Source organism: Lepus europaeus, chromosome 5 (assembly GCF_033115175.1).
Source record: "Lepus europaeus isolate LE1 chromosome 5, mLepTim1.pri, whole genome shotgun sequence".
Lineage (NCBI taxonomy): Eukaryota > Metazoa > Chordata > Mammalia > Lagomorpha > Leporidae > Lepus > Lepus europaeus.
Window position 1 is genome coordinate 27,428,279 of NC_084831.1, and position 21,152 is coordinate 27,449,430.

Sequence of the window (21,152 nt, forward strand, 5' to 3'; positions counted from 1 at the left end):
AAAATGCAGCATAGTAATCTAGAACTGCTAAGTGTGGACAATAACAAGGTATGCAATTGCCTATTATAGTGTAGTTCCAGTATGAAGTGTTTTTCATAATTTCTTTTTTTTTTAATTTTTTTTTTTTTTTTTTGACAGGCAGAGTGGATAGTGAGAGAGAGAGACAGAGAGAAAGGTCTTCCTTTTTGCCGTTGGTTCACCCTCCAATGGCTGCCGCGGTAGGCGCGCTGCGGCCAGCGCACCGCGCTGTTCCGATGGCAGGAGCCAGGTGCTTCTCCTGGTCTCCCATGGGGTGCAGGGCCCAAGCACTTGGGCCATCCTCCACTGCACTCCCTGGCCACAGCAGAGAGCTGGCCTGGAAGAGGGGCAACCGGGACAGGATCAGTGCCCCGACCGGGACTAGAACCCGGTGTGCCGGCGCCGCAAGGCGGAGGATGTTTTTCATAATTTCTGATTGTTCCCTGTTAACTATTATTGAAGAAAATATTTTTTATGATTTTTCTATAATAGCATTCTATTAACATAATCTGATTAGCACACAGGAGTGAATATGACAGTTATGAACTGTCTGCAGATATATGCTCAGAAAAATACACTATTTAGAAAATGTCACCAGTTTTTAAAATTGGTTTTTAAAATGGTTTACACTTAAACTATCTGATAAACTACTATAGATAAGCTGGTTTGGGAGGTGAAGATTAGGGAATGATAAGGGAACCTTAATCATTAGGGTTCCAATCTTCATTGTCTGTTAGTGTTCAAGTTGTTTGGATATGGAAATGTTAGATTTCATTTAGACATGTTAGAGTATACTCATACATTGTGTAGTTTAAAATGCATGTTTATTGTAAAATAATACTGATTTTTTAAGAATTTCAAGTGTAATACTTTTAAAAAGTATTTACATAATAAATAATTAATTACATATAGATAATTCTAAAAATTGAAATCTGTATTCTTACCTACAGGGATAATGAATAGTAACCATTTAATGTATTTCCTTTTAATCTTTGAAACATAATATACTAATTCTCACAACAGTTCTATGAAGTAGATGGTCTGTTCATTCCATTTTGAACTTAGGATCAAATCAGTTTGTAAGTTTATCCCAGAAAATTCAAGTTTTAAATTTAAATTTCATTGCCCTTTCCCTGTTATAATTGACTTTATATTATTTTAACTCACAAAAAATGGGGAAAAAGTGAATTACACTGTAGCTTACTTTATCATTGTTATCATTTTTAGGGACATTTTAAATCCAAAGGATGTGATCAGTGCCCAGTTTGAAAATACCACCGCCAGTAAAGATTTTTGCAGTCAGTCATGTTTGTCAACATATGAACTGAAAAAAAAACCTGTTGTTACTATAAATACAAATAGCATTTCAACCAAATGCAGCATGTGTCAAAAGAATGCTGTTGTAAGTTACCTTTTTACTTTATATGTCAGTGGGGGGTTGGATAGAGGGAGATAGCCTGATGTTTATGCTTAAAGAACAGCTTTTGATGTTCTCTGCTTGGTGGTGTGTGTTTTTTAATTCTAGATTAGACATGAAGTTAATTATCAGAATGTGGTGCATAAACTTTGCAGTGACGCCTGCTTCTCAAAGTTTCGTTCTGCTAACAACCTCACCATGAACTGTTGTGAGAACTGCGGGGGTTACTGTTACAGTGGCTCTGGACAGTGCCACATGCTTCAGATAGAGGGACAGTCTAAGAAGTTTTGTAGCTCAACATGTGTCACAGCATACAAGCAGGTATGTGACCCTCTTTAATTCCAGTGTCTAGAAATTTTAATGAATATGTTAAAAATATTGAGAATGCATAACTAATATTCTTTACATATAAATAGTATTTGACTAATGAATGGGCATTACTTTGTTAAAGAGTTCTGTAAGTAACACAGGCCTTTAAATACATGTGGTTAGGGTGTGCTTTTTTATTTTAAATGTGATTCAAATGTTGAACAACTTTTTTTTTAATAAGATTATTTGAGAGGCAGTTACAGAGAGGGAGGGAGAAGGGGAGAGAGAGAGAGAGAGAGATGGGGTGGGTGAGAGAGAGATTGATCTTCCATCTGTTAGTTCATTCCCCAAATGGCTGCAATGGCCAGAGCTGGGCCAAGCTGAAGCCAGGAGCCAGGAACTCCATCCAGGTCTCCCATGTGGGTGATGGGGGCCTAAGTGCTTGGGCAATCATTCAGTGCCTTCTCAGGCACATTAGCAGGCAGGTGGATTGAAAGTGGAGCAGTCAGAACCGCTGCTCATATGAGATGCCTGATTTGCAGGCAGTGGCTTAAGCCACTGCACCACAACACTGGCTCCAAAAACAATATTTTTAAAATGGAAAAAAGCAGGCCGGCGCCGTGGCTCAACAGGCTAATCCTCCGCCTTGCGGCGCCGGCACACCGGGTTCTAATCCCGGTCGGGGCACCGATCCTGTCCCGGTTGCCCCTCTTCCAGGCCAGCTCTCTGCTGTGGCCAGGGAGTGCAGTGGAGGATGGCCCAAGTGTTTGGGTTCTGCACCCCATGGGAGACCAGGATAAGCACCTGGCTCCTGCCATCGGAACAGCGCGGTGCGCCGGCCGCAGCGCGCTACCGCGGCGGCCATTAGAGGGTGAACCAACGGCAAAGGAAGACCTTTCTCTCTGTCTCTCTCTCTCTCTCTCTCACTGTCCACTCTGCCTGTCAAAAAAAAATAAAATAAAATAAAAAAAAAAAATGGAAAAAAGCAAGCAAACAATAAAGTACCTCTCCCAGTAATGACCAGTCCTGTTCTTTTGGTGTGTGGTGGCCTGATCTTTTTTTTTTTTAAGGGGGTCTGATCTTTGATACATTTTTATTTGCATATATGCTTTTTATTTGATAGGGAAAGGTCCAGGTTACATATAGATTCTTATAACAGGATCCACATAATTAAAATTGCAAACCAGAGAATCAGAATCTTACTATAAAAATCAGAATTTTACAAATTATTGTTATTTTAGGAATTGATGAGGTTTGCAAAAGAACTGGATAAACTCTGTATAACTGATGTCTTTTATACAGTTTTGTATGTGTTAGATTTCTATTTTGTTAGTAAAGTTTGGGTAAATAGTAGTTTTAAAATTGAATTTAAAAGGAATTGTAAGAACTTTTCGACATTTTAAATTTTATTATTTTCTGTTTCAGTGTATGAGCTAATTACTCTTTTCTTAAATTAATAAAGTTTTTAACATTTCACCCATATTGATGAATTTAATAGTGTTGGGAAATTTCTGATAAGTAATTCTTAAATCATTGCAGTGATTTTGAAATTTTAAATATTATGCAGTATTTTAGTTTATTTCTTACTAATGTACAAGAACATTACAAGGGGCTTAGTTTTACTATTTATTTCTTGTTTTTGCTATCATGGAAAATTCAGTGTGTTCACGTTTTGTGTTTACTTTTCAGAAGATGTCATTTCCTGATATGTCAGGTGCTAAAAGTTATTTGGATCTAGTCCATTGAAATATGATTCATATTCCACAAGAGAAGGAAAAGTAAAATGAGACATCTTAAATTCATTAATTAGTTTTAATTTAGCCAATACCTATTAAAATTAAATTAGCATATATTCATATGTGCTGTGGTAGGGAAGCATTGAAATTTAGAAGTAAGGCTGATCTAGATTTTATTCTCATGCTCTCTCTTCAGATGCTAATATAGTTATACCTTGATTGGAGCAGTTAAAACTACCTCAATTCCAATTTTTTTATCTGTTATTGATTATAGTACTATTCATGTCACCAGCATGTTTTTAGTATTATATGAAGTAAGAATGACAGAATACCTACTACACTTGTAGAACTTGGTATATTATAGATGGTCATTTCTACCACTTTTTTTTTTTTTTTTTTTTTTAAATTTTTGACAGGCAGAGTGGACAGTAGAGGGTGACAGAGAGAAAGGTCTTCCTTTTTGCCGTTGGTTCACCCACCAATGGCCGCCGCGGTAGGCGCACCGCGCTGTTCCGATGGCAGGAGCCAGGTGCTTCTCCTGGTCTCCCATGGGGTGCAGGGCCCAAACACTTGGGCCATCCTCCACTGCACTCCCTGGCCACAGCAGAGAGCTGGCCTGGAAGAGGGGCAACCAGGACAGGATCGGTGCCCCGACCGGGACTAGAACCGGGTGTGCCGGCGCCGCAAGGCGGAGGATTAGCCTACTGAGCCACGGCGCCGGCCTCTTTTTTCTTCTATATAATTCATTCATCAAATATTAGATGTACTTCCTGTTTTGAAGGGCTTTATGTCCAGATACGTGAGTGGAAGTGTTTTGGGGTCCACTGGGCCACAGAAGCGGCACAGTCAGTTCTACTTGATAGAGCAAGATAAGATTTGTCAGTAGAAGCGTAATAGCGCTCTTAAACCAAGTCTTTTTTTTAAGATTTATTTATTTGAAAGGCAGTTATGGGGTGAGTGGGGAGGCGAGAGAGAGAGAATCTTCCATCTGCTGGTTCATTCTTCAAATGGCAGCAATGGCCAGTGCTGGTCCAGGCCAAAGCAGGAGCTTCATTTGAGTCTTCCACATGGGTGCAGGTGCCCAAATACTTGGACCATGTTCCACGGCTTTCCCAGGAGCATTAGCAAGGAACTTGATTGGAAATGGAGCAACCGGGTATCAAACGGGCACCCATATGGGATGCCCGCGTCACAGGTGGCAGCTTTACCTATTACACCACAATAATGACCCTGACCAAGTCTTTTTTTTTTTTTAAAGATTTATTTATTTTATTTGAAACACAGAGTTACACAGCCAGAGAAGGAGAGTCAGAAAGAGAGAGAGAGAGAGAGAGAGACGAGAGAGAGAGAGAAATAGATCTTCCATCCACTGGTTCACTCTCCAAATTGCCGCAAAGGCTGGAGCTGTGCTGATCCTAAGCCAGGAGCTTCCTCCAGTTCTCCCACACGGGTGCAGAGGCCCAAGGACTTAGGACATCTTCTACTGCTTTCCCAGGCCATGGCAGAGGGCTGGATTGCAAGAGGAGCAGCCGGGACTCGAACCGATGCCCATATGGGATGCCCGCACTGCAGGCGGTGGCTTTACCCACTATGCCACAGCACAGGCCCAACCCAAGTTTTATAAATGAAGTCTGGGTCTACATTTCTGATTGAGGAGGGATGGGAAATAGTGTTGGAAGTGTACAAGATATTCTAGCGCTAGGCATTTACTTATTTTTTAATATCAGCTCTCAGAAGTTACCCTTTAAGAGGGAAGAGAAATCTTAAAATCTCTTTTTTGGTACTAGGCATATTCTATAAGTATCCTGAATTTCGGGTATGCTAATAGCATTTAGCATTATTTGCTGCTAGATCCCTCATTAAATGAGGGTTTATTTCTTCGACTTTGGTCATTTATATTTCGACAGTTGTGCTATCCAAGTTTTGCTCCCATTTTGTTTTCTGTGTACTTTCTGATTAGTAGTGATGGTGTATTTGACAATGAGTTTTCTAGTGAGTTAAAAATTCACATTTTATTGCAATAGAAAACATCTTTGGGGCTAGTTTCTGCAATTTTTAAGATAGTATAAGATTAATTTTTTTACATTATTATTTAAAAGAAAGTTTTAAAAACTATAGTTACAGCCAGTTAGGTTCCTGAAATTAATTACTAGGTTAATAACCAGCATTATTTTTCCATGAAAAAAGAATAGAATGAAAAATATCAACATGTATCACAGGTTGTGATGATATGTATTTCTCTGTGAAACTCTTCAATTTTATATGTGTGCATATATTACACAAATGCAAACCAGAATTACATGTTATCTGAGTCAGTTTGTAAGATCTTTGGTTCTTACTTAGGATTGTAATCATGAAAATTTGAACACCATTGATTTCAGCAACCTTCAGTGTGAACATTTGAAAGAATTTTTATTTTACTAGGCATTTGGTAAAAATGAGTGTTGTTTTATTCTCTTAATAGAAATCAGCCAAAATTACACCTTGTGCGCTTTGCAAATCATTGAGATCCTCAGCAGAAATGATTGAAAATACCAGTAGCTTGGGGAAGACAGAGCTTTTCTGCTCTGTTAATTGCTTATCTGCTTACAGAGTTAAAATGGTTACTTCTGCAGGTAATACTGCTTCATAAACTATAAAATGTGATAGTTGGAAGAAATTAGGGTAGTTACTTTTTTTTACAGTATACATTTCTGTGCAAATTTAGATAATTAAGGCAACTGTAAAATATTTCAGATTTTTATTGTGAAATATCACCTATTTCCTTGATTGCTTGTTTGCTTACCAAAAGAATTTGATATGACTTCTTTAATGCATTTTATTTATCCATACCTAATTTATTTCAAGATTCATTTATTTTGTAGTTTCAGGGTAGACTGTGACTACTTAAAAAGAAAAAAATTTTACTGTTAAGTTCTTTTTTGTCTACATGCAACATTGATATAGTTTCAGTTCCTGCAACTAATTAACCTGGCCCTTGAATTTTTTTATATTGTATAAAATTTAATTTCTCATAAATTTGTATATATCACTCATCAGTTTTTATTTTGATTTGCTAAGGTGTACAAGTTCAGTGTAACAGTTGTAAAACCTCAGCAATCCCTCAGTATCACCTAGCCATGTCAGATGGAAGCATACGCAACTTCTGCAGCTACAGTTGTGTGGTAGCTTTCCAGGTATGGCTTCAGGAGTTTTCTTATTCTTCAGTCAGTGAGTCACCCACTATAGTATTGTAAACTTAGATGTGTGCTGATGCCTGGATTGCCTAAATTTCTGTCTCAGTCATGTTAAACTTGGACTCTTACTTCATCCTATATTTGGAGGCATGCCATTTACCTGCCTTTTATAAAATTAAATGGTACTTTTATCATCCAGATTATCAATTGGGAGAACATTGTTTTTGAATATTATTAGTGAAATTATTTCATTTTCTGACATAAAGGAGATCCTCCCTCTCCAACCCTTCATCTCTCATTCAGTTGTAAGCTGCTCAAAGGCAAAGAGTTTTGCCTGTTCACAGTTGCATCTTTCCCAGCTGGAACTCTGCTTAGCACATGTAGGCATGCAATACTTGTTTGAACCAGTGATTTAAATCAATCTTTTCTTCTTCGTCATCATCTTCTTCTTCTTCTTTTTTTTTTTTCAGAATTTGTTCAACAAACCAACTGGAATGAATTCTTCAGTAGTGCCCTTGTCTCAGGGACAAGTCATTGTAAGCATCCCCACAGGTTCAACAGTGTCTGCAGGAGGAGCTAACACCTCTGCTGTTTCTCCCACCTCCATCAGTAGCTCTGCTGCAGCCGGCCTCCAGCGTCTTGCTGCCCAATCCCAGCATGTTGGGTTTGCGCGAAGTGTTGTGAAACTCAAGTGTCAACACTGTAACCGTCTTTTTGCCACAAAACCAGAACTCCTTGACTATAAGGTTAAGTACAGCTTCTTTTTCTTTTTTTTTTTCTTTTTTTTTTTTTTTAAGATTTTATTTATTTAAGAGAGAGAGTTAAAGTCAAAGAGAGGGAGAGACAGAGAGAAAGTTCTTCCATCCACTGTCTACTCCACAAATGGCTGCCACAGTGGCTGCATCTAGGCTGATCCAGAGCCAGGAGCTTCTTCTGGGCCTCCCACGTGGGTTCTGGGGCTCAAGTACTTGGACCATCTTTCATTACTTTCCCAGGCCATAGCCAGGAGCAGGAACGGATTAGGACATGAACTGGTGCCCACATGGGTTCTTGATAAGTTCTTGATAAGAACTGAGTAAAAGGTTGTCATTTGGCCTAGTGTTAAGCCACCAGTTAGGATGTGTATATCCTACCCACATCAGAGGGCCTGAGTTTAATTCTTGGATCCAGGTCTTTGTTTGAATCTTTTTGTTGATGTTGACCCTCCAAGGCACTTGTAATTATTCAAATACTTGGGTTCTTGCAACTTGTGTAGGAAACCTAGATTGAATTCCTGTTTCCTGACTTCAGTTCCAGCCATTAAAGGCACTGGGAGTGAACCAGCAGATGGAAGCCTTCTCTATTTGTTTCTCTATCTGACTCTCAAATAATATTTTTGGAAAAGTTTGAGTATAAGTGGGTTCATCTGTACTCTTTTCTAGATTTTTATCTCTAAAAATTGCTGTTTTGAAAGTAAGATGGATAAGAATTTCCACTAGTTTAGTGGGAATATGGATAAGATAAGGTAAATCAAATACTTAGTTACTACTTAATGATTATTTCCCTGCAGGGTAAAATGTTTCAGTTCTGTGGCAAGAATTGTTCTGATGAATATAAGAAAATAAATAATGTAATGGCAATGTGTGAATATTGTAAAATTGAGAAAATTATAAAGGAGACTGTACGATTCTCAGGTGCTGACAAGTCATTCTGTAGTGAAGGTAAAGACAGATTTTCTTACCTACCCAACATGTTGGTTGTCTTGAAAGTGGTTGATACTTAAGATACTTCTGTATATTATCTTATTTTATCTTATTTGTATAACACCAAACTGTTTTATTTGCACTTAGTTCACTTTTTAAAATCTGGTCTTCATGTTATATAGATGTTGAAATGAACTGTGTTCAAAGTAGAAATGCAGAAGAAAGTTGAAGAACATTTAACATTAGATTAATGGAAAACTCAAACTGCTTTTCATTTTCACACTTCTTTCTAGATAAAGCTCCCAAAATTCTAGTATCACCCTAAGTTGATACTTTTATTGTTTTAAAGACATTATATTTCTGAATATAAGTGATCTGAACTTGCAAGTTAATATGAGGTTGATTTTTTTCCTTTATTGAGATGAATCTTTTAAATGTTTCGAATGTTTTATTTTACTTTGAAACTGCACAGGATTATTCTTTTAGACCAGTGGCTTTCAAACTTCTGATTATAGCAAAAAATAATATCATTGTGACCTTGTATATTTTCATATGCCAAAATAAACATTTCAAAAATAAAACTTAACTGAATGTCAATGCAGTGTAATGTTTTCTATCCTTTCTTACTTCATTAAAACAATGCAAGCTTTTAATTCTCTAATTTGATCTCTTGATCTGCCAATTGTTCAATATCCAAATGTGAAAATTGTATGTTCTAGGTCAATTAAATTAAAGTTTATCTACTTTAATTTAATTTATATTTCCCTAATGCTAATTTTATCTTTCCTTATTTTTAGGTTGCAAATTGCTCTATAAACACGACTTGGCGAAACGCTGGGGAAATCACTGTAAAATGTGCAGTTACTGTTTACAGACCTCTCCCAAACTGGTACAGAATAATCTGGGAGGAAAGGTTGAGGAGTTCTGCTGTGAGGAGTGTATGTCCAAACACACGGTTTTGTTCTATCAGGTAAATACAGTTCGTCTTCTTGGGTTTTTCAAGCCAAGTTGTAAAGAATACCCTTTTTAAATTCCATGTAGAATGAAGGACAATTTTTTTGATTGTGTATAAACTGCTTTTTAAAGATTTTTTAATTAGTTTTTAACAGATTGAATAGCTTATAGATACAATTCTTTTTTTTCTTTTTTTTTTTTTTTATAGGCAGAGTGGATAGTGAGAGAGAGAGAGAGAGAGAAAGGTCTTCCTTTGCCGTTGGTTCACCCTCCAATGGCCGCTGCGGCGAGCGCATCTCGCTGATCCGAAGCCAGGAGCCACGTGCTTCTCCTGGTCTCTTATGGAGTGGAGGGCCCAAGCACTTGGGCCATCCTCCACTGCCTTCCCGGGCCATAGCAGAGAGCTGGCCTGGAAGAGGGGCAACCAGGATAGAATCCGGCGCCCCAACCGGGACTAGAACCCGGTGTGCTGGCGCCGCAAGGCGGAGGATTAGCCTGTTAAGCCACGGCGCCGGCCTTATAGATACAATTCTAAGAATTCTCCTTCTCCCTCCCTCACATCCTCTTTCCCTTTTTCTTTTTAATTTTAGCTTTTGAGATAATATTTTACATTTACATTACAGTGAAAAGTCTTTAATACTTCACCAGACTAGAAGTTTAACAAGTAAAATAGCAAAAAAATCCTAATTTAGTGGGAATACAGACAATGGTTTTTAACAATAGAAAGAAAAAAATAACTATTCCATCCATATAAATTTTAAAGTAATCAATCACAGGTCATTAAAATTATGATAGTATAACATTCTTAGCCACTGATTCTACAAAGGTATAAAACAAAATTTCACAAAACTTTACTTGCAGCAATACTGAATACACACATATATAAGGAAGAACATGTGGTATTTGTCTTTCTGTGTCCAGCTTATTTCATTCAACATGATGTCCTCTAGTTGTGTCCATTTTGTTGCAAATGGTAGAATTTCATTCTTTTTTATAGGTGAATCATATTCCATGTGTATATATACCACCTTTTTTAATCTATTTATCTGATGATGGACATCTTGGTTGATTCCAGTTTTTGGTTATTATGAACAGTGGTGCCATAAACATGGTAGTACAGGTATCTGTTTGATATAACATGTCTTGCCTTTTGGATACATACCCCGTAACGGGATTGCTGGATAATATGGCAAGTCCATTTCTAGTTTTTTAAGAAATCTCCACACTGTTTTCCACAGTGACTAATTTATGTTTCCACCAGCAGTGTTCCCCTTTCTCTACTTCCTTGCCAGTATTTGTTACCTTGCATGTTTTGGAATTTTACCATTCTGACAGGAGTGAGGTGATATCTCAATTGTGGTTTTGATTTGCATTTCCCTGATGGCTGTGATGTTGAGCATTTTCCCATGTATTTCTTAGCCATTTGTATTTTCTTTTGAGAACTGTCTGTTGAAGTCTTTTGCTTGTTTCTCAAGAGGCACGGCAGGAGCCTGCGCAGTGCACCTCTGGTTACTGCTGATTTCTCAATGAAATAAAGGCTAAGGTCACCAGCTGACCAGAGGAACAGGGAGGAGGGTATGGGTGTGCTTCCTCCCTGAGGCCTGGGGGTTGGAACTCACTTGGTCTTTCCTGACATGCATGGGCTGAGATGGCAGGGCACAGCTGCTTCTGCCCTGTGCTGTCTGTTCCTCTCACACCTGCCCAGGGCCCCAGGGGCCCCCAAAGAGCCCTCAGCCAGGAGCCCGGACCACTCAGCACCTTTCCTGATAGAGCTTTCCAGAGACAGGTGTCCAGAGTCCCAAGTGTGCAGCCCAGTGTGGCCAGGCCCCCTGCTGGTGTGCAGATCCCAGCTGGGGCAGGTGGCAGGGGGGTGGGGGTGGGGGGGTGGGGGGGGGCGGGGAGGCTGGGGATCCTGCAGGAAGCTCCTGCAGGTGCCTTCTGGAGGCAGTGCCTGCGCCAGCCCCTGCTTGTTTTGATTTCCATTTGCCTAATATATTTTATCCTGAATGGCAATTAATTTAATAATTTAAAACTTATAAGTATTACATGTTTATGTCTCTAGTAATTAACTTAAGAAGAGTTTGATGTCATGAAAGTTTGATTCCTTTTATTTCTGATTTCCTGTAGAGGACATATTATTTAATTAAAATATTTCAGGCCGGCGCCGTGGCTTAACAGGCTAATCCTCCGCCTTGCGGCGCCAGCACACCGGGTTCTAGTCCCGGTTGGGGCGCCGGATTCTATCCCGGTTGCCTCTCTTCCAGGCCAGCTCTCTGCTATGGCCCGGGAAGGCAGTGGAGGATGGCCCAAGTCCCTGGGCCCTGCACCTGCATGGGAGACCAGGAGAAGCACGTGGCTCCTGGCTTCGGATCAGCGAGATGCGCTGGCCGCAGCGGCCATTAGAGGGTGAACCAATGGCAAAAAGGAAGACCTTTCTCTCTCTCTCTCTATCCACTCTGCCTGTCAAAAAAAAAAATTTCAAATTGTAACTTTATTTAGTAGGATAAACTTATCAATTCTGAAGTCTTTGAGGGAGATAGCAATTGTTTGAAGTTAAACTTCACCTTTGTTTTCTAATTGCTGTTTATTGGGTTATCTATCATGTAACATTTTTTAAAAAAATTATTGACTATAAAATCATTGATAAAAGATACTTACATTTTAGGACAGCCAACTTTTAATTTTATGATCTAAATTTGAAATTAATTTGTTATGGGTGTTCTGTTTTTATTCTGTCTGGCTATAGAGAATTTATTTCTTACTTCCTTGCTATCTTTTCAGATGGCCAAGTGTGATGGTTGTAAGCGACAGGGTAAACTCAGTGAGTCCTTGAAATGGCGAGGGGAAATGAAACATTTTTGTAATCTGTTGTGTATCTTGATGTTCTGTCACCAGCAGAGTATGTGTGACCCACCTTCACAAAACAGTGCAGGTAAAATTAATCTTAAGTAATGAATGGTGTCTTAGATCAATGCTAAGAACTATTGTTCTTCTACAGATTAGGTGTTGTAAACAGTTGTTAATTTCATAGAATGCAGATTTCATTTTATTCAAATGCTCAACATTCAGATCCTTTTTAGTTGAGCATTTTATAGCTTAGTAAAAATTGTGGTTTTTATCTTTTTTTAATGCTTTTTCTGAGCATGTGAAATCAGATAAACATTGTAGGTACTTTACTTTTTATGGGAAAGGATTATAACTGCTGTTTTATAATAGGATATAGTCACCTTTGCTTCCTTAAAAAAGATTTAAACTAAGAATCAAGAATGTAAACTCTAAATCACATGGCCTTTAAAATAAAATATTCATGTGTGTGTATGTTTGTATGTGTGTATACCACTTTAGAGTTCAAAACAAAAAAAATTACAATTTTTAAAGCTATAGTAGTTTAAGTGTGGTCTCTTTACAAACAAAAGCAAAAACTATATCCTACCCCAGATATCTTACAGTATATTTTCATAGGAAGGCCAGATATAAGAAACAGGTTAGGCTTAAATTTCCATTTAATATACCCTGTGATCTTCATTGTGCCTTTTGGGATTGTTGTTTTGGTTTTTAAATGAGACTGTTTGTTTACATTTTTATACAAAGATAAAGTACATGGAAGACTTTAAAGTTTTACTAATTTAAAAATGGAAAAACAACCCAGTTAATCCTGAACTGACTGCTCCAACAGAAATTACCTAAACCTGAAAGCATCGCTTAACCTTCTTGTGATTTTAGTTTCTGTGAACTGTATTATTTTTTGTTTATTTTAATCAGCAAGTATTTCCATGGTTCAAGCTGCTTCAACAGGGCCCCCATCTCTGAGAAAAGACTCTACTCCAGTTATAGCTAATGTGGTATCATTGGCAAGTGCTCCTGCTGCTCAGCCCACAGTGAATTCTAACAGTGTCTTACAAGGTATGATGATCAGAAAGCATTTATCCAGCCTTTTTGAGTTGAATAACATCTTGGTTTTCTACTTTTTCCCCGCTGGTGATTGTTTTCTTCATGTGTAATACAGTCTTTTTTTTTTTTTTTTTTTTTTTTTTTGGACATGCAGAGTTAGACAGTGGGAGAGACAGAAAGGTCATCCTACCTTTGGTTCGCCCCCCAAATGGCTGCTACGGCTGGCGCGCTGTGCTGATCCGAAGCCAGGAACCAGGTGTTTCCTCCTGGTCTCCCATGCGGATGCAGGGCCCAAGCACTTGGGCCATCCTCCACTGCACTCCCGGGCCACAGCAGAGAGCTAGACTGGAAGAGGAGCAACTGGGACAGAACTGGCACCCCAACCGGGACTAGAACCTGGGGTGCTGGCGCCGCAGGCAGAGGATTAGCCTAGTGAGCCGCGGTGCCAGCCCATGTGTGATACAGTCTTACTAGAAATGGTGGCTCCCTGTGGGCTGCTAGAGCAGAGTGTTGAGTAGTATTTTCACAAGTTCCATATCATTTTTTCATATCTTATACATAAGAACTGCTAGTTTCTTCCACTGAATTAGCACACATTCTAAGTAATGAGACTTTGTGTTTATAAAGTGTAAGATTTAAGTAATAAAAGATTATAAATTTATGTTTTCATTTTCATTAAGGTGCAGTACCAACAGTAACAGCGAAAGTCATTGGGGATGTAAGTTCTATCATTTTTAATGGTGTATTGTCAGTATTTTCCATTTTTGTGCAGTATTAATATCTCAGCTGATTTTGTTTATTCTATTTGTTATAAAACAAATTTCATGAGCTCATTTAGATATAATGTTTGTTCAGGAATGGGATTTTCTGATTAATTAAGTCTGTTATATACTTTAATTTCTTTGAATGCTTGCTTTATGTAGTTACTGAAGGTAGTTTAAAAATTATATTGAATTGAAGTAAATTGTACAAAATTCAGGCATTTTGTCTTTTAGTGATTTTGGATTTTCTTTAATATACTCAGATTATAAATAAAATATTATTAACAAATTGGCTTATTCTTCTCCTAGTGTAGATTATGTTAAATAAAGCCTTTTCTTTTATCTTACGTATTAATAATTTTGTGCATTGTCTCTTAAAAGAAGAAAATAAAAATTAGTAAAGTATACGACTAAACATATGAGTAAAACAGTGACAGTTCTAAAGTGTTTTCTGCTTTCTAGGATAACTTTCACATCGTCTTTATTCAAATTACTGAAATGATTCTTTGTGAGTCTGTTATTCTTCGTTATGTTGAAACTAAGTCCTCTAAGACTTAATTCAGTCAAGAAGTAATGGTTCTCATTTTAAACTCAGCCGACATTGTTATTAATCAACAAATATGTTAAGTAGAAATAGCATTTTTCTTGATAAAAAGAAATGGTAATTAAATACCTTGGGAGTCAATATGTAGTTGTTAAAATACTCCTTGACTACTATTACCATTTCAGGAATATTGTATCTCTCACACATTTCATTGATTATGTATATGTTACATCTTCCTTATAATTTCAGTGTGCTATTTATTTTTATAATTATTATATTTCTTCTAATTAATGGGACATTGAAAACATCTTTGATTTCTGATTTTTTTTAACTAGGCAAGTACACAGACAGATGCCCTGAAACTGCCACCCTCCCAGCCACCAAGGCTTTTGAAGAACAAAGCTTTATTGTGCAAACCCATCACACAGACTAAAGCCACCTCTTGCAAACCACATACCCAAAACAAAGAATGCCAGACAGGTATTCTTGGCTTTATTTTGTTCTTTTTTAGGTGAAAATAATGTGGAATCATTATATTGAGTATCCATCATTTCCTAGGCGATGTGCTTAGTTACTTATGTATATTGCCCATCCTTGTAAATTAAACATTTTCCCCATCTGAGGCCTTACAAGTTAGATCAAAAAGAGAGAAGTTAGTTGATAATACCATACTGTGAATGTTTCCTTCATTCCCCATTAATGACTCTAGTATTATGAAGTAAGCATAAGCTTTGGAATTAACACAGCAAGACTCTTAATTTGGAGGTGCTGTTGTTTTTCATAGTACTCTTAGATTTGAACTATTCCACATTGTTTTTCACGTAAATCAGATCCTTTTCAGAGAGCTTCAGATCTCATCAGAGATCTCTGAGCCATTTTAGTGGATGGCTGGTGGCCTCTAGTCTTCTTGGTTTGCCTCTTCTGTCATGGAACTTCTGCACTGCAAGTAAGCTGGGGTGAGGGTGATCAGGATTCCAACATTCTTATCTGTTTCTCCTTGGGGTAGAGCCCCTTTCCTGTGGGTGAGAGCTGGGTGTACAGAAGCCCCCCCCCCCCCCACCTTGTCCATAGTCACAGGAATTTCACCTCTTCCCCTTTGAGTTGGAGGGGATGAGAAATGCTAGCAGCTGACCCTTCCTGGTGAGATATGATAACCTGTGGTTGAAGGCTGAGGACAGAAGAGCCCATTCTTCTTGGCCTTTCAGGTTGAACTCAGCTGAGTTTGGGGGAGGAAGCAGTTGGTGGCTGAAATATCTCGGACTATTACTGTAGAATTTTAATAGATTTTCTCGAATGAATGTCTCTTCATTTGCTTTATGCCCTTAGGACAGTTTCTTTAGAATTGAAATATTCAGATGTTTTGGTAGTTTTGGCCCATTTGCTTGTTTCTCCATGGAAAGGGTTAGTATATATAGCTCATGCTACCATCTAGAATTTTTAGACTAGAAAGGAATTCTAGATTCTCAGGTCTGCAAGAATATCCGATAGGGCAGTGCTTCTCAACATATGCTCATCCTTCTCTGAGATCTTGTTAAGTAGGTTTTTACTAAATTCTGCCTGTGATTTCACATTTCTTACAAGCATCTAGGAGATGTCAGTGCTGCTGGTTTATAGGCTACACCACATAGCAAGGCTGTAGATGACTTAGTCCCTTCTGTTTACTGTATCAGTTGTGGTTTTTTTAGTATTATGTAGCTTTGTTATTTAATAAGAAATCTGGAAGTATGTTTAGTCTTTTTGTAGCTATCATAACTACCCTGGATCAGATCCTCATCATCTCATCTGTATGTTTTCTAACTGCCTTCTAATTTTAGCAGTTTTTATATCTTTTATTGCATATTAAAATTACTGCCATATTAATCTTATACTGTTCTCATCACTTTACCTTGTGGTTATGGATCTGTTGTAGGATCTGTTGTATGGATCTGTTTTTTTTTTCTTTGTTTTTACTATTTTCATTATTTCTCTTTTGTAGAAAGTTCTAGTTTCATAAATTACACTTATTTAAGTTTTTTGAAGAAGGTTTTTATTTAATGAATACAAATTTCATATGTACAGCTTTTAGGAATATAGTTGTTCTTTCCCCGATTCCCACCCTCCCACCCCCACTCTTATCCCACCTCCTACTCCTCCTCCCATTCCATTTTTCATTAAGATTTGTTTTTAATTGACTTTATATACAGGAGACCAACTCTATACTAAGTAGAGATTTCAAATATTTGCACCCACAAGGACACATAAAGTATAATTACAGTTTGAAGACAAATTTTACCATTAATTCTCATAGTAAAGACAGAGGTCCTACTTTGGGAGTAAGTGCACAGTGACTCTTGTTGTTGACTTAACAATTAACATTCTTATTTTTTACATCAGTGACCACTTATTGAGGTTTTTAATTGAAAAAATTTGACACATAATTATGTATTTTTAGAATAAAGTGTAATAATTCAGTACATGTATATAATATAAAACAATCAGGGTAATTGATTTATCATGTATCATTTCTTTGTGTTAGGAATATTCACATTTTTTCTCTACCGGCTTTTATTTTTTTAAAGATTTATTTTTATTTATTTGAAAGAATTACAGAGAGAGGTAGAGACAGAGAGAAAAGGGTCTTCCATATACTGGTTCACTCCCCAAATAGCCACAATGTCTGGAGCTGAGCCAATCTGAAGTCAGGAGCCAGGAGATTTCTTCTGGGCCCGACTTGGGCCATCTTCTAATGTTTTCCCAGGCCATAGCAGAGAGCTGGATCAGAAGAAAAGGAGCCTGGAGTAGAACCGGTGCCCATATGGGATGCTGGCATTTCAGGCTGAGGCTTAGCTGCTACGCCACAGTGCCGGCCTATCTGCCAGCTTTTTTGAAATATACACTTAATTGTTGTCGACCGTACTTACCCTGCTGTACATTGGTACAATAGTAGTTATTTATTCCATCCAGATGTACCCCTCTACCCATTAGCCATACTCTCTTCCATCAGTCCACCTCCATCCCCACCCCCATTTTTTACAACTTCTGTTATCCACTGTTCAGTGAGGGAACTCAAAAAATTGTGGAAAAATAGAAGTAAAAGATGTTTGTTTTAGTGCAAAACATTTTGAAATCCATGCACAAGTTTTTCATAATAGGTATTTTTCGATGATCTTTAGAATTTCAGTACCCTCACTTTTTTTTTTTCCAGGCAGAGTTAGACAGTGAGAGAGAGAGAGAAAGGTCTTCCTTCCGTTGGTTCACTCATCTGATGGCCGCTGTGGCTGGTGCTGTGCCGATCCGAAGCCTCGGAGCCGGGTACTTCCTCCCGGTTTCCCATATGGGTACAGGGACTCAAGTACTTGGGCCATCCTCCACTGCCCTCCCAAGCCACAGCAGAGAGCTGGACTGGAAGAGGAGCAACCGGGACTAGTACCCAGCACCCCAACCAGGACTAGAACCCGGGGTGCTGCGCCACAGGCAGAGGATTAGCCTAGTGAGCCACGGTGCTGGCCAGTACCCTCACTTTCTCCACTTGTATAAGATCTAGTTTTTTCAGTTATTGTGTCCAGGCATATCCATGTTTCTGCAGATTATAGGATTCCATTCTTTATCAATGAATAATATTTCAGTGTATATAAACAAGGGGTCATCAAAAAGTTCATGAGAAATGCATATGAATATTAGGAAAAATTATGCATAGATTTCAAAGGTTTTTGCACCAAAATAAATGTAACTTCTAACTCCATTTTTCTATGAACTTTCTGAAGTACCCTCATATATCCCATTTTTTTTTCTTTATCTATTCATCTATCATTGGACACTTAGGTTGATTCCATACCTTGGCCATTGTGAATAGAACTGCAGCAAACATGGGAGTGCAGGTATCTCTCTTTTATATATATATATATACACACACACACACACACACACACACATATATATACATACATATATATATGTATATATATTTACTTTTATTTAATGAATATAAATTTCCAAAGTACAGCTTATGGATTACAATGGCTTTCCTCCCCATAACTTCCCTCCCACCTGCAGCCCTCCCCTCTCCTGCTCCCTCTCCCATTCCATTCACATTGTTTCATTTTCAATTATCTTTATATAAAGAAGATCAGCTTAGCATATTAAGTAAAGCTTTCAACAGTTTGCACCCACACAGAAACACAAAGTGTAAATTACTGTTTGAGTACAAGTTATAGCATTAAATCACAAAGTATAGCACATTGAGGACAGATATCCTACATGAGGAGTAAGTGCACAGTGACTCCTGTTGTTGACTTAACAAATTGACACTCTTGTTTATGGCGTCAGTAATCACCCTAGGCTCTTGTCATGAGTTGCCAAGGCTATGGAGGCCTTTTGAGTTCACCGACTCTGATCATATTTAGAAAAGGTCATAGTCAAAGTGGAAGTTCTCTCCTCCCTTCAGAGAAAGGTACCTCCTCCTTTGATGACCTGTTCTTTCCACTGGAATCTCACTCCAAGAGATCTTTCATTTAGGTGTTTTGTTTGCTTGTTTGTTTGTTTTTTGCCACAGTACCTTGGCTTTCCATGCCTAAAATACTCTCATGGGCTTTTCAGCCAGATCCGAATGCTTTAAGGGCTGATTCTGAGGTCAGAGTGTTGTTTAGGACATCTGCCATTCTATGAGTCTGCTGTGTATCCTGCTTCCCATGTTGGATCGTTCTCTCCCTTTTTTATTCTGTCAGTTAGTATTTTCAGACACTAGTCTTGTTTATGTGATCCTTTTGACTCTTAGTCCTATCAGTATGATCAATTGTGAACAGAAGTTGATCACTTGGACTAGTGAGATGGCGTTGGTACATGCCACCTTGATGGGATTGAATTGGAATGCCCTGGTACGTTTCTAACTCTACCATTTGGGGCAAGTCTGATTGAGCATGTCCCGAACTGTACATCTCTTCCCTCTCTTATTCCCGCTCTTATATTTAACAGGGATCACTTTTCTGTTAAGTTTCAACACTTAAGAATAATTGTGTATTAATTACAGAGTTCAACCAATAGTATTAAGTAAAACAAAAAAAAACTAAAAGGGATAAAGTATTAAGTTGTTCATCAACAGTCAGGGCAAGGGCTGATCAAGTCACCGTTTCTCATAGTGTCCATTTCACTTCAGTAGGTTTCCTTTTTGGTGCTCTGTTAGTTGTCACCAATCAGGGAGAACACATATTTGTCCCTTTGGGAGTGGCTTATTTCACTCAGCATGATGTTTTCCAGATTCCTCCATTTTGTTGCAAATGACCAGATTTCATTGTTTTTGACTGCTATATAGTATTCTATAGAGTACATGTCCCATAATTTCATTATCCAGTCTACTGTTGATGGGCATTTAGGTTCATTCCAGGTCTTAGCTATTGTGAATTGAGCTGTAGTAAACATTAATGTGCAGACCGCTTTTTTGTTTGCCAATTTAATTTCCTTTGGGTAAATTCCAAGGGGTGGGATGGCTGGGTTGTATGGTAGGGTTATATTCAGGTTTCTGAGGAATCTCCAGACTGACTTCCATGGTAGCTTAACCAGTTTGCATTCCCACCAACAGTGGGTTACTGTCCCTTTTTCCCACATCCTCGCCAGCATCTGTTGTTGGTAGATTTCTGTATGTGAGCCATTCTGACCGGGGTGAGGTCAAGCCTCATTGTGATTTTGATTTGCATTTCCCTGATTGCTAGTGATCTTGAACATTTTTTCATGTGTCTGTTGGCCATTTGGATTTCCTCTTTTGAAAAATGTCTATTGAGGTCCTTGGCCCATCTCTTAAGTGGGTTGTTTGTTTTGTTGTTGTGGAGTTTCTTGATCTCTTTGTAGATTCTGGTTATTAATCTTTTATCTGTTGTATAGTTTGCAGATATTTTCTCCCATTCTGTCCGTTGCCTCTTCACTTTCCTGACTGTTTCTTTTGCAGTACAGAAACTTCTCAATTTGATGCAATCCCAATAGTTAATTTTGGATTTGACTGCCTGTGCCTCTGGGATCTTTTCCAAGAAGTCTTTGCTGGTGCCAATATCTTGCAGGGTTTCTCCAATGTTCTCTAATAATTTGATGGTGTTGGGTCGCAGATTTAGGTATTTAATCCATGTTGAGCGGATTTTTGTGTAAGGTGTAAGGTAGGGGTCTTGCTTCATGCTTCTGCTCTTGGAAATCCAGTTTTCCCAGCACCATTTATTGAATAGACTGTCCTTACTCAAGGAATTGGTTTTAGATCCTTGATCAAATATAAGTTGGCTGTAGATGTTTGGATTGATTTCTGGTGTTTCTAATCTGTTTCATTGGTGTATCCATCTGTTTCTGTACCAGTACCATGCTGTTTTGATTACAACTGCCCTGTAGTATGTCCTGAAATCTGGTATTGTGATGCCTCCGGCTTTGTTTTTGTTGTACAAGATTGCTTTAGCTATTCGAGGTCTCCTGTGTCTCCATATGAATTTCAGCATCGTTTTTTCCAGATCTGAGAAGAATGTCTTTGGTATCTTGATTGGTATCGCATTGAATCTATAAATTGCTTTTGGGAGAATGGACTTTTTGATGATATTGATTCTTCCAATCCATGAGCATGGAAGATTTTTCCATTTTTTTGTATCCTCTTCTGTTTATTTCTTTAAGATTTTGTAATTCTCACCATAGAGATCTTTAACGTTCTTGGTTAAGTTTA

At 38.1% G+C, this 21,152-nt stretch overlaps 1 protein-coding gene across 8 annotated transcripts in view; it reads left to right on the forward strand.

The window, feature by feature from the left end:
• ZMYM4 (zinc finger MYM-type containing 4) overlaps positions 1-21,152 on the forward strand; it is a 183,001-nt gene that overhangs the window by 112,009 nt on the left and 49,840 nt on the right. For 7 of the 8 annotated variants that reach the window (XM_062190933.1, XM_062190934.1, XM_062190937.1 and 4 more), the window contains 11 exons: positions 1,246-1,420; positions 1,544-1,756; positions 5,945-6,095; positions 6,541-6,656; positions 7,127-7,402; positions 8,206-8,356; positions 9,136-9,308; positions 12,074-12,224; positions 13,055-13,195; positions 13,864-13,901; positions 14,824-14,968. In XM_062190933.1, the coding sequence (XP_062046917.1) occupies positions 1,246-1,420; positions 1,544-1,756; positions 5,945-6,095; positions 6,541-6,656; positions 7,127-7,402; positions 8,206-8,356; positions 9,136-9,308; positions 12,074-12,224; positions 13,055-13,195; positions 13,864-13,901; positions 14,824-14,968 (1,730 nt within the window). The remainder of the gene's footprint in view (positions 1-1,245; positions 1,421-1,543; positions 1,757-5,944; positions 6,096-6,540; positions 6,657-7,126; positions 7,403-8,205; positions 8,357-9,135; positions 9,309-12,073; positions 12,225-13,054; positions 13,196-13,863; positions 13,902-14,823; positions 14,969-21,152) is intronic. The other variant, XM_062190935.1, reaches the window with a different exon arrangement.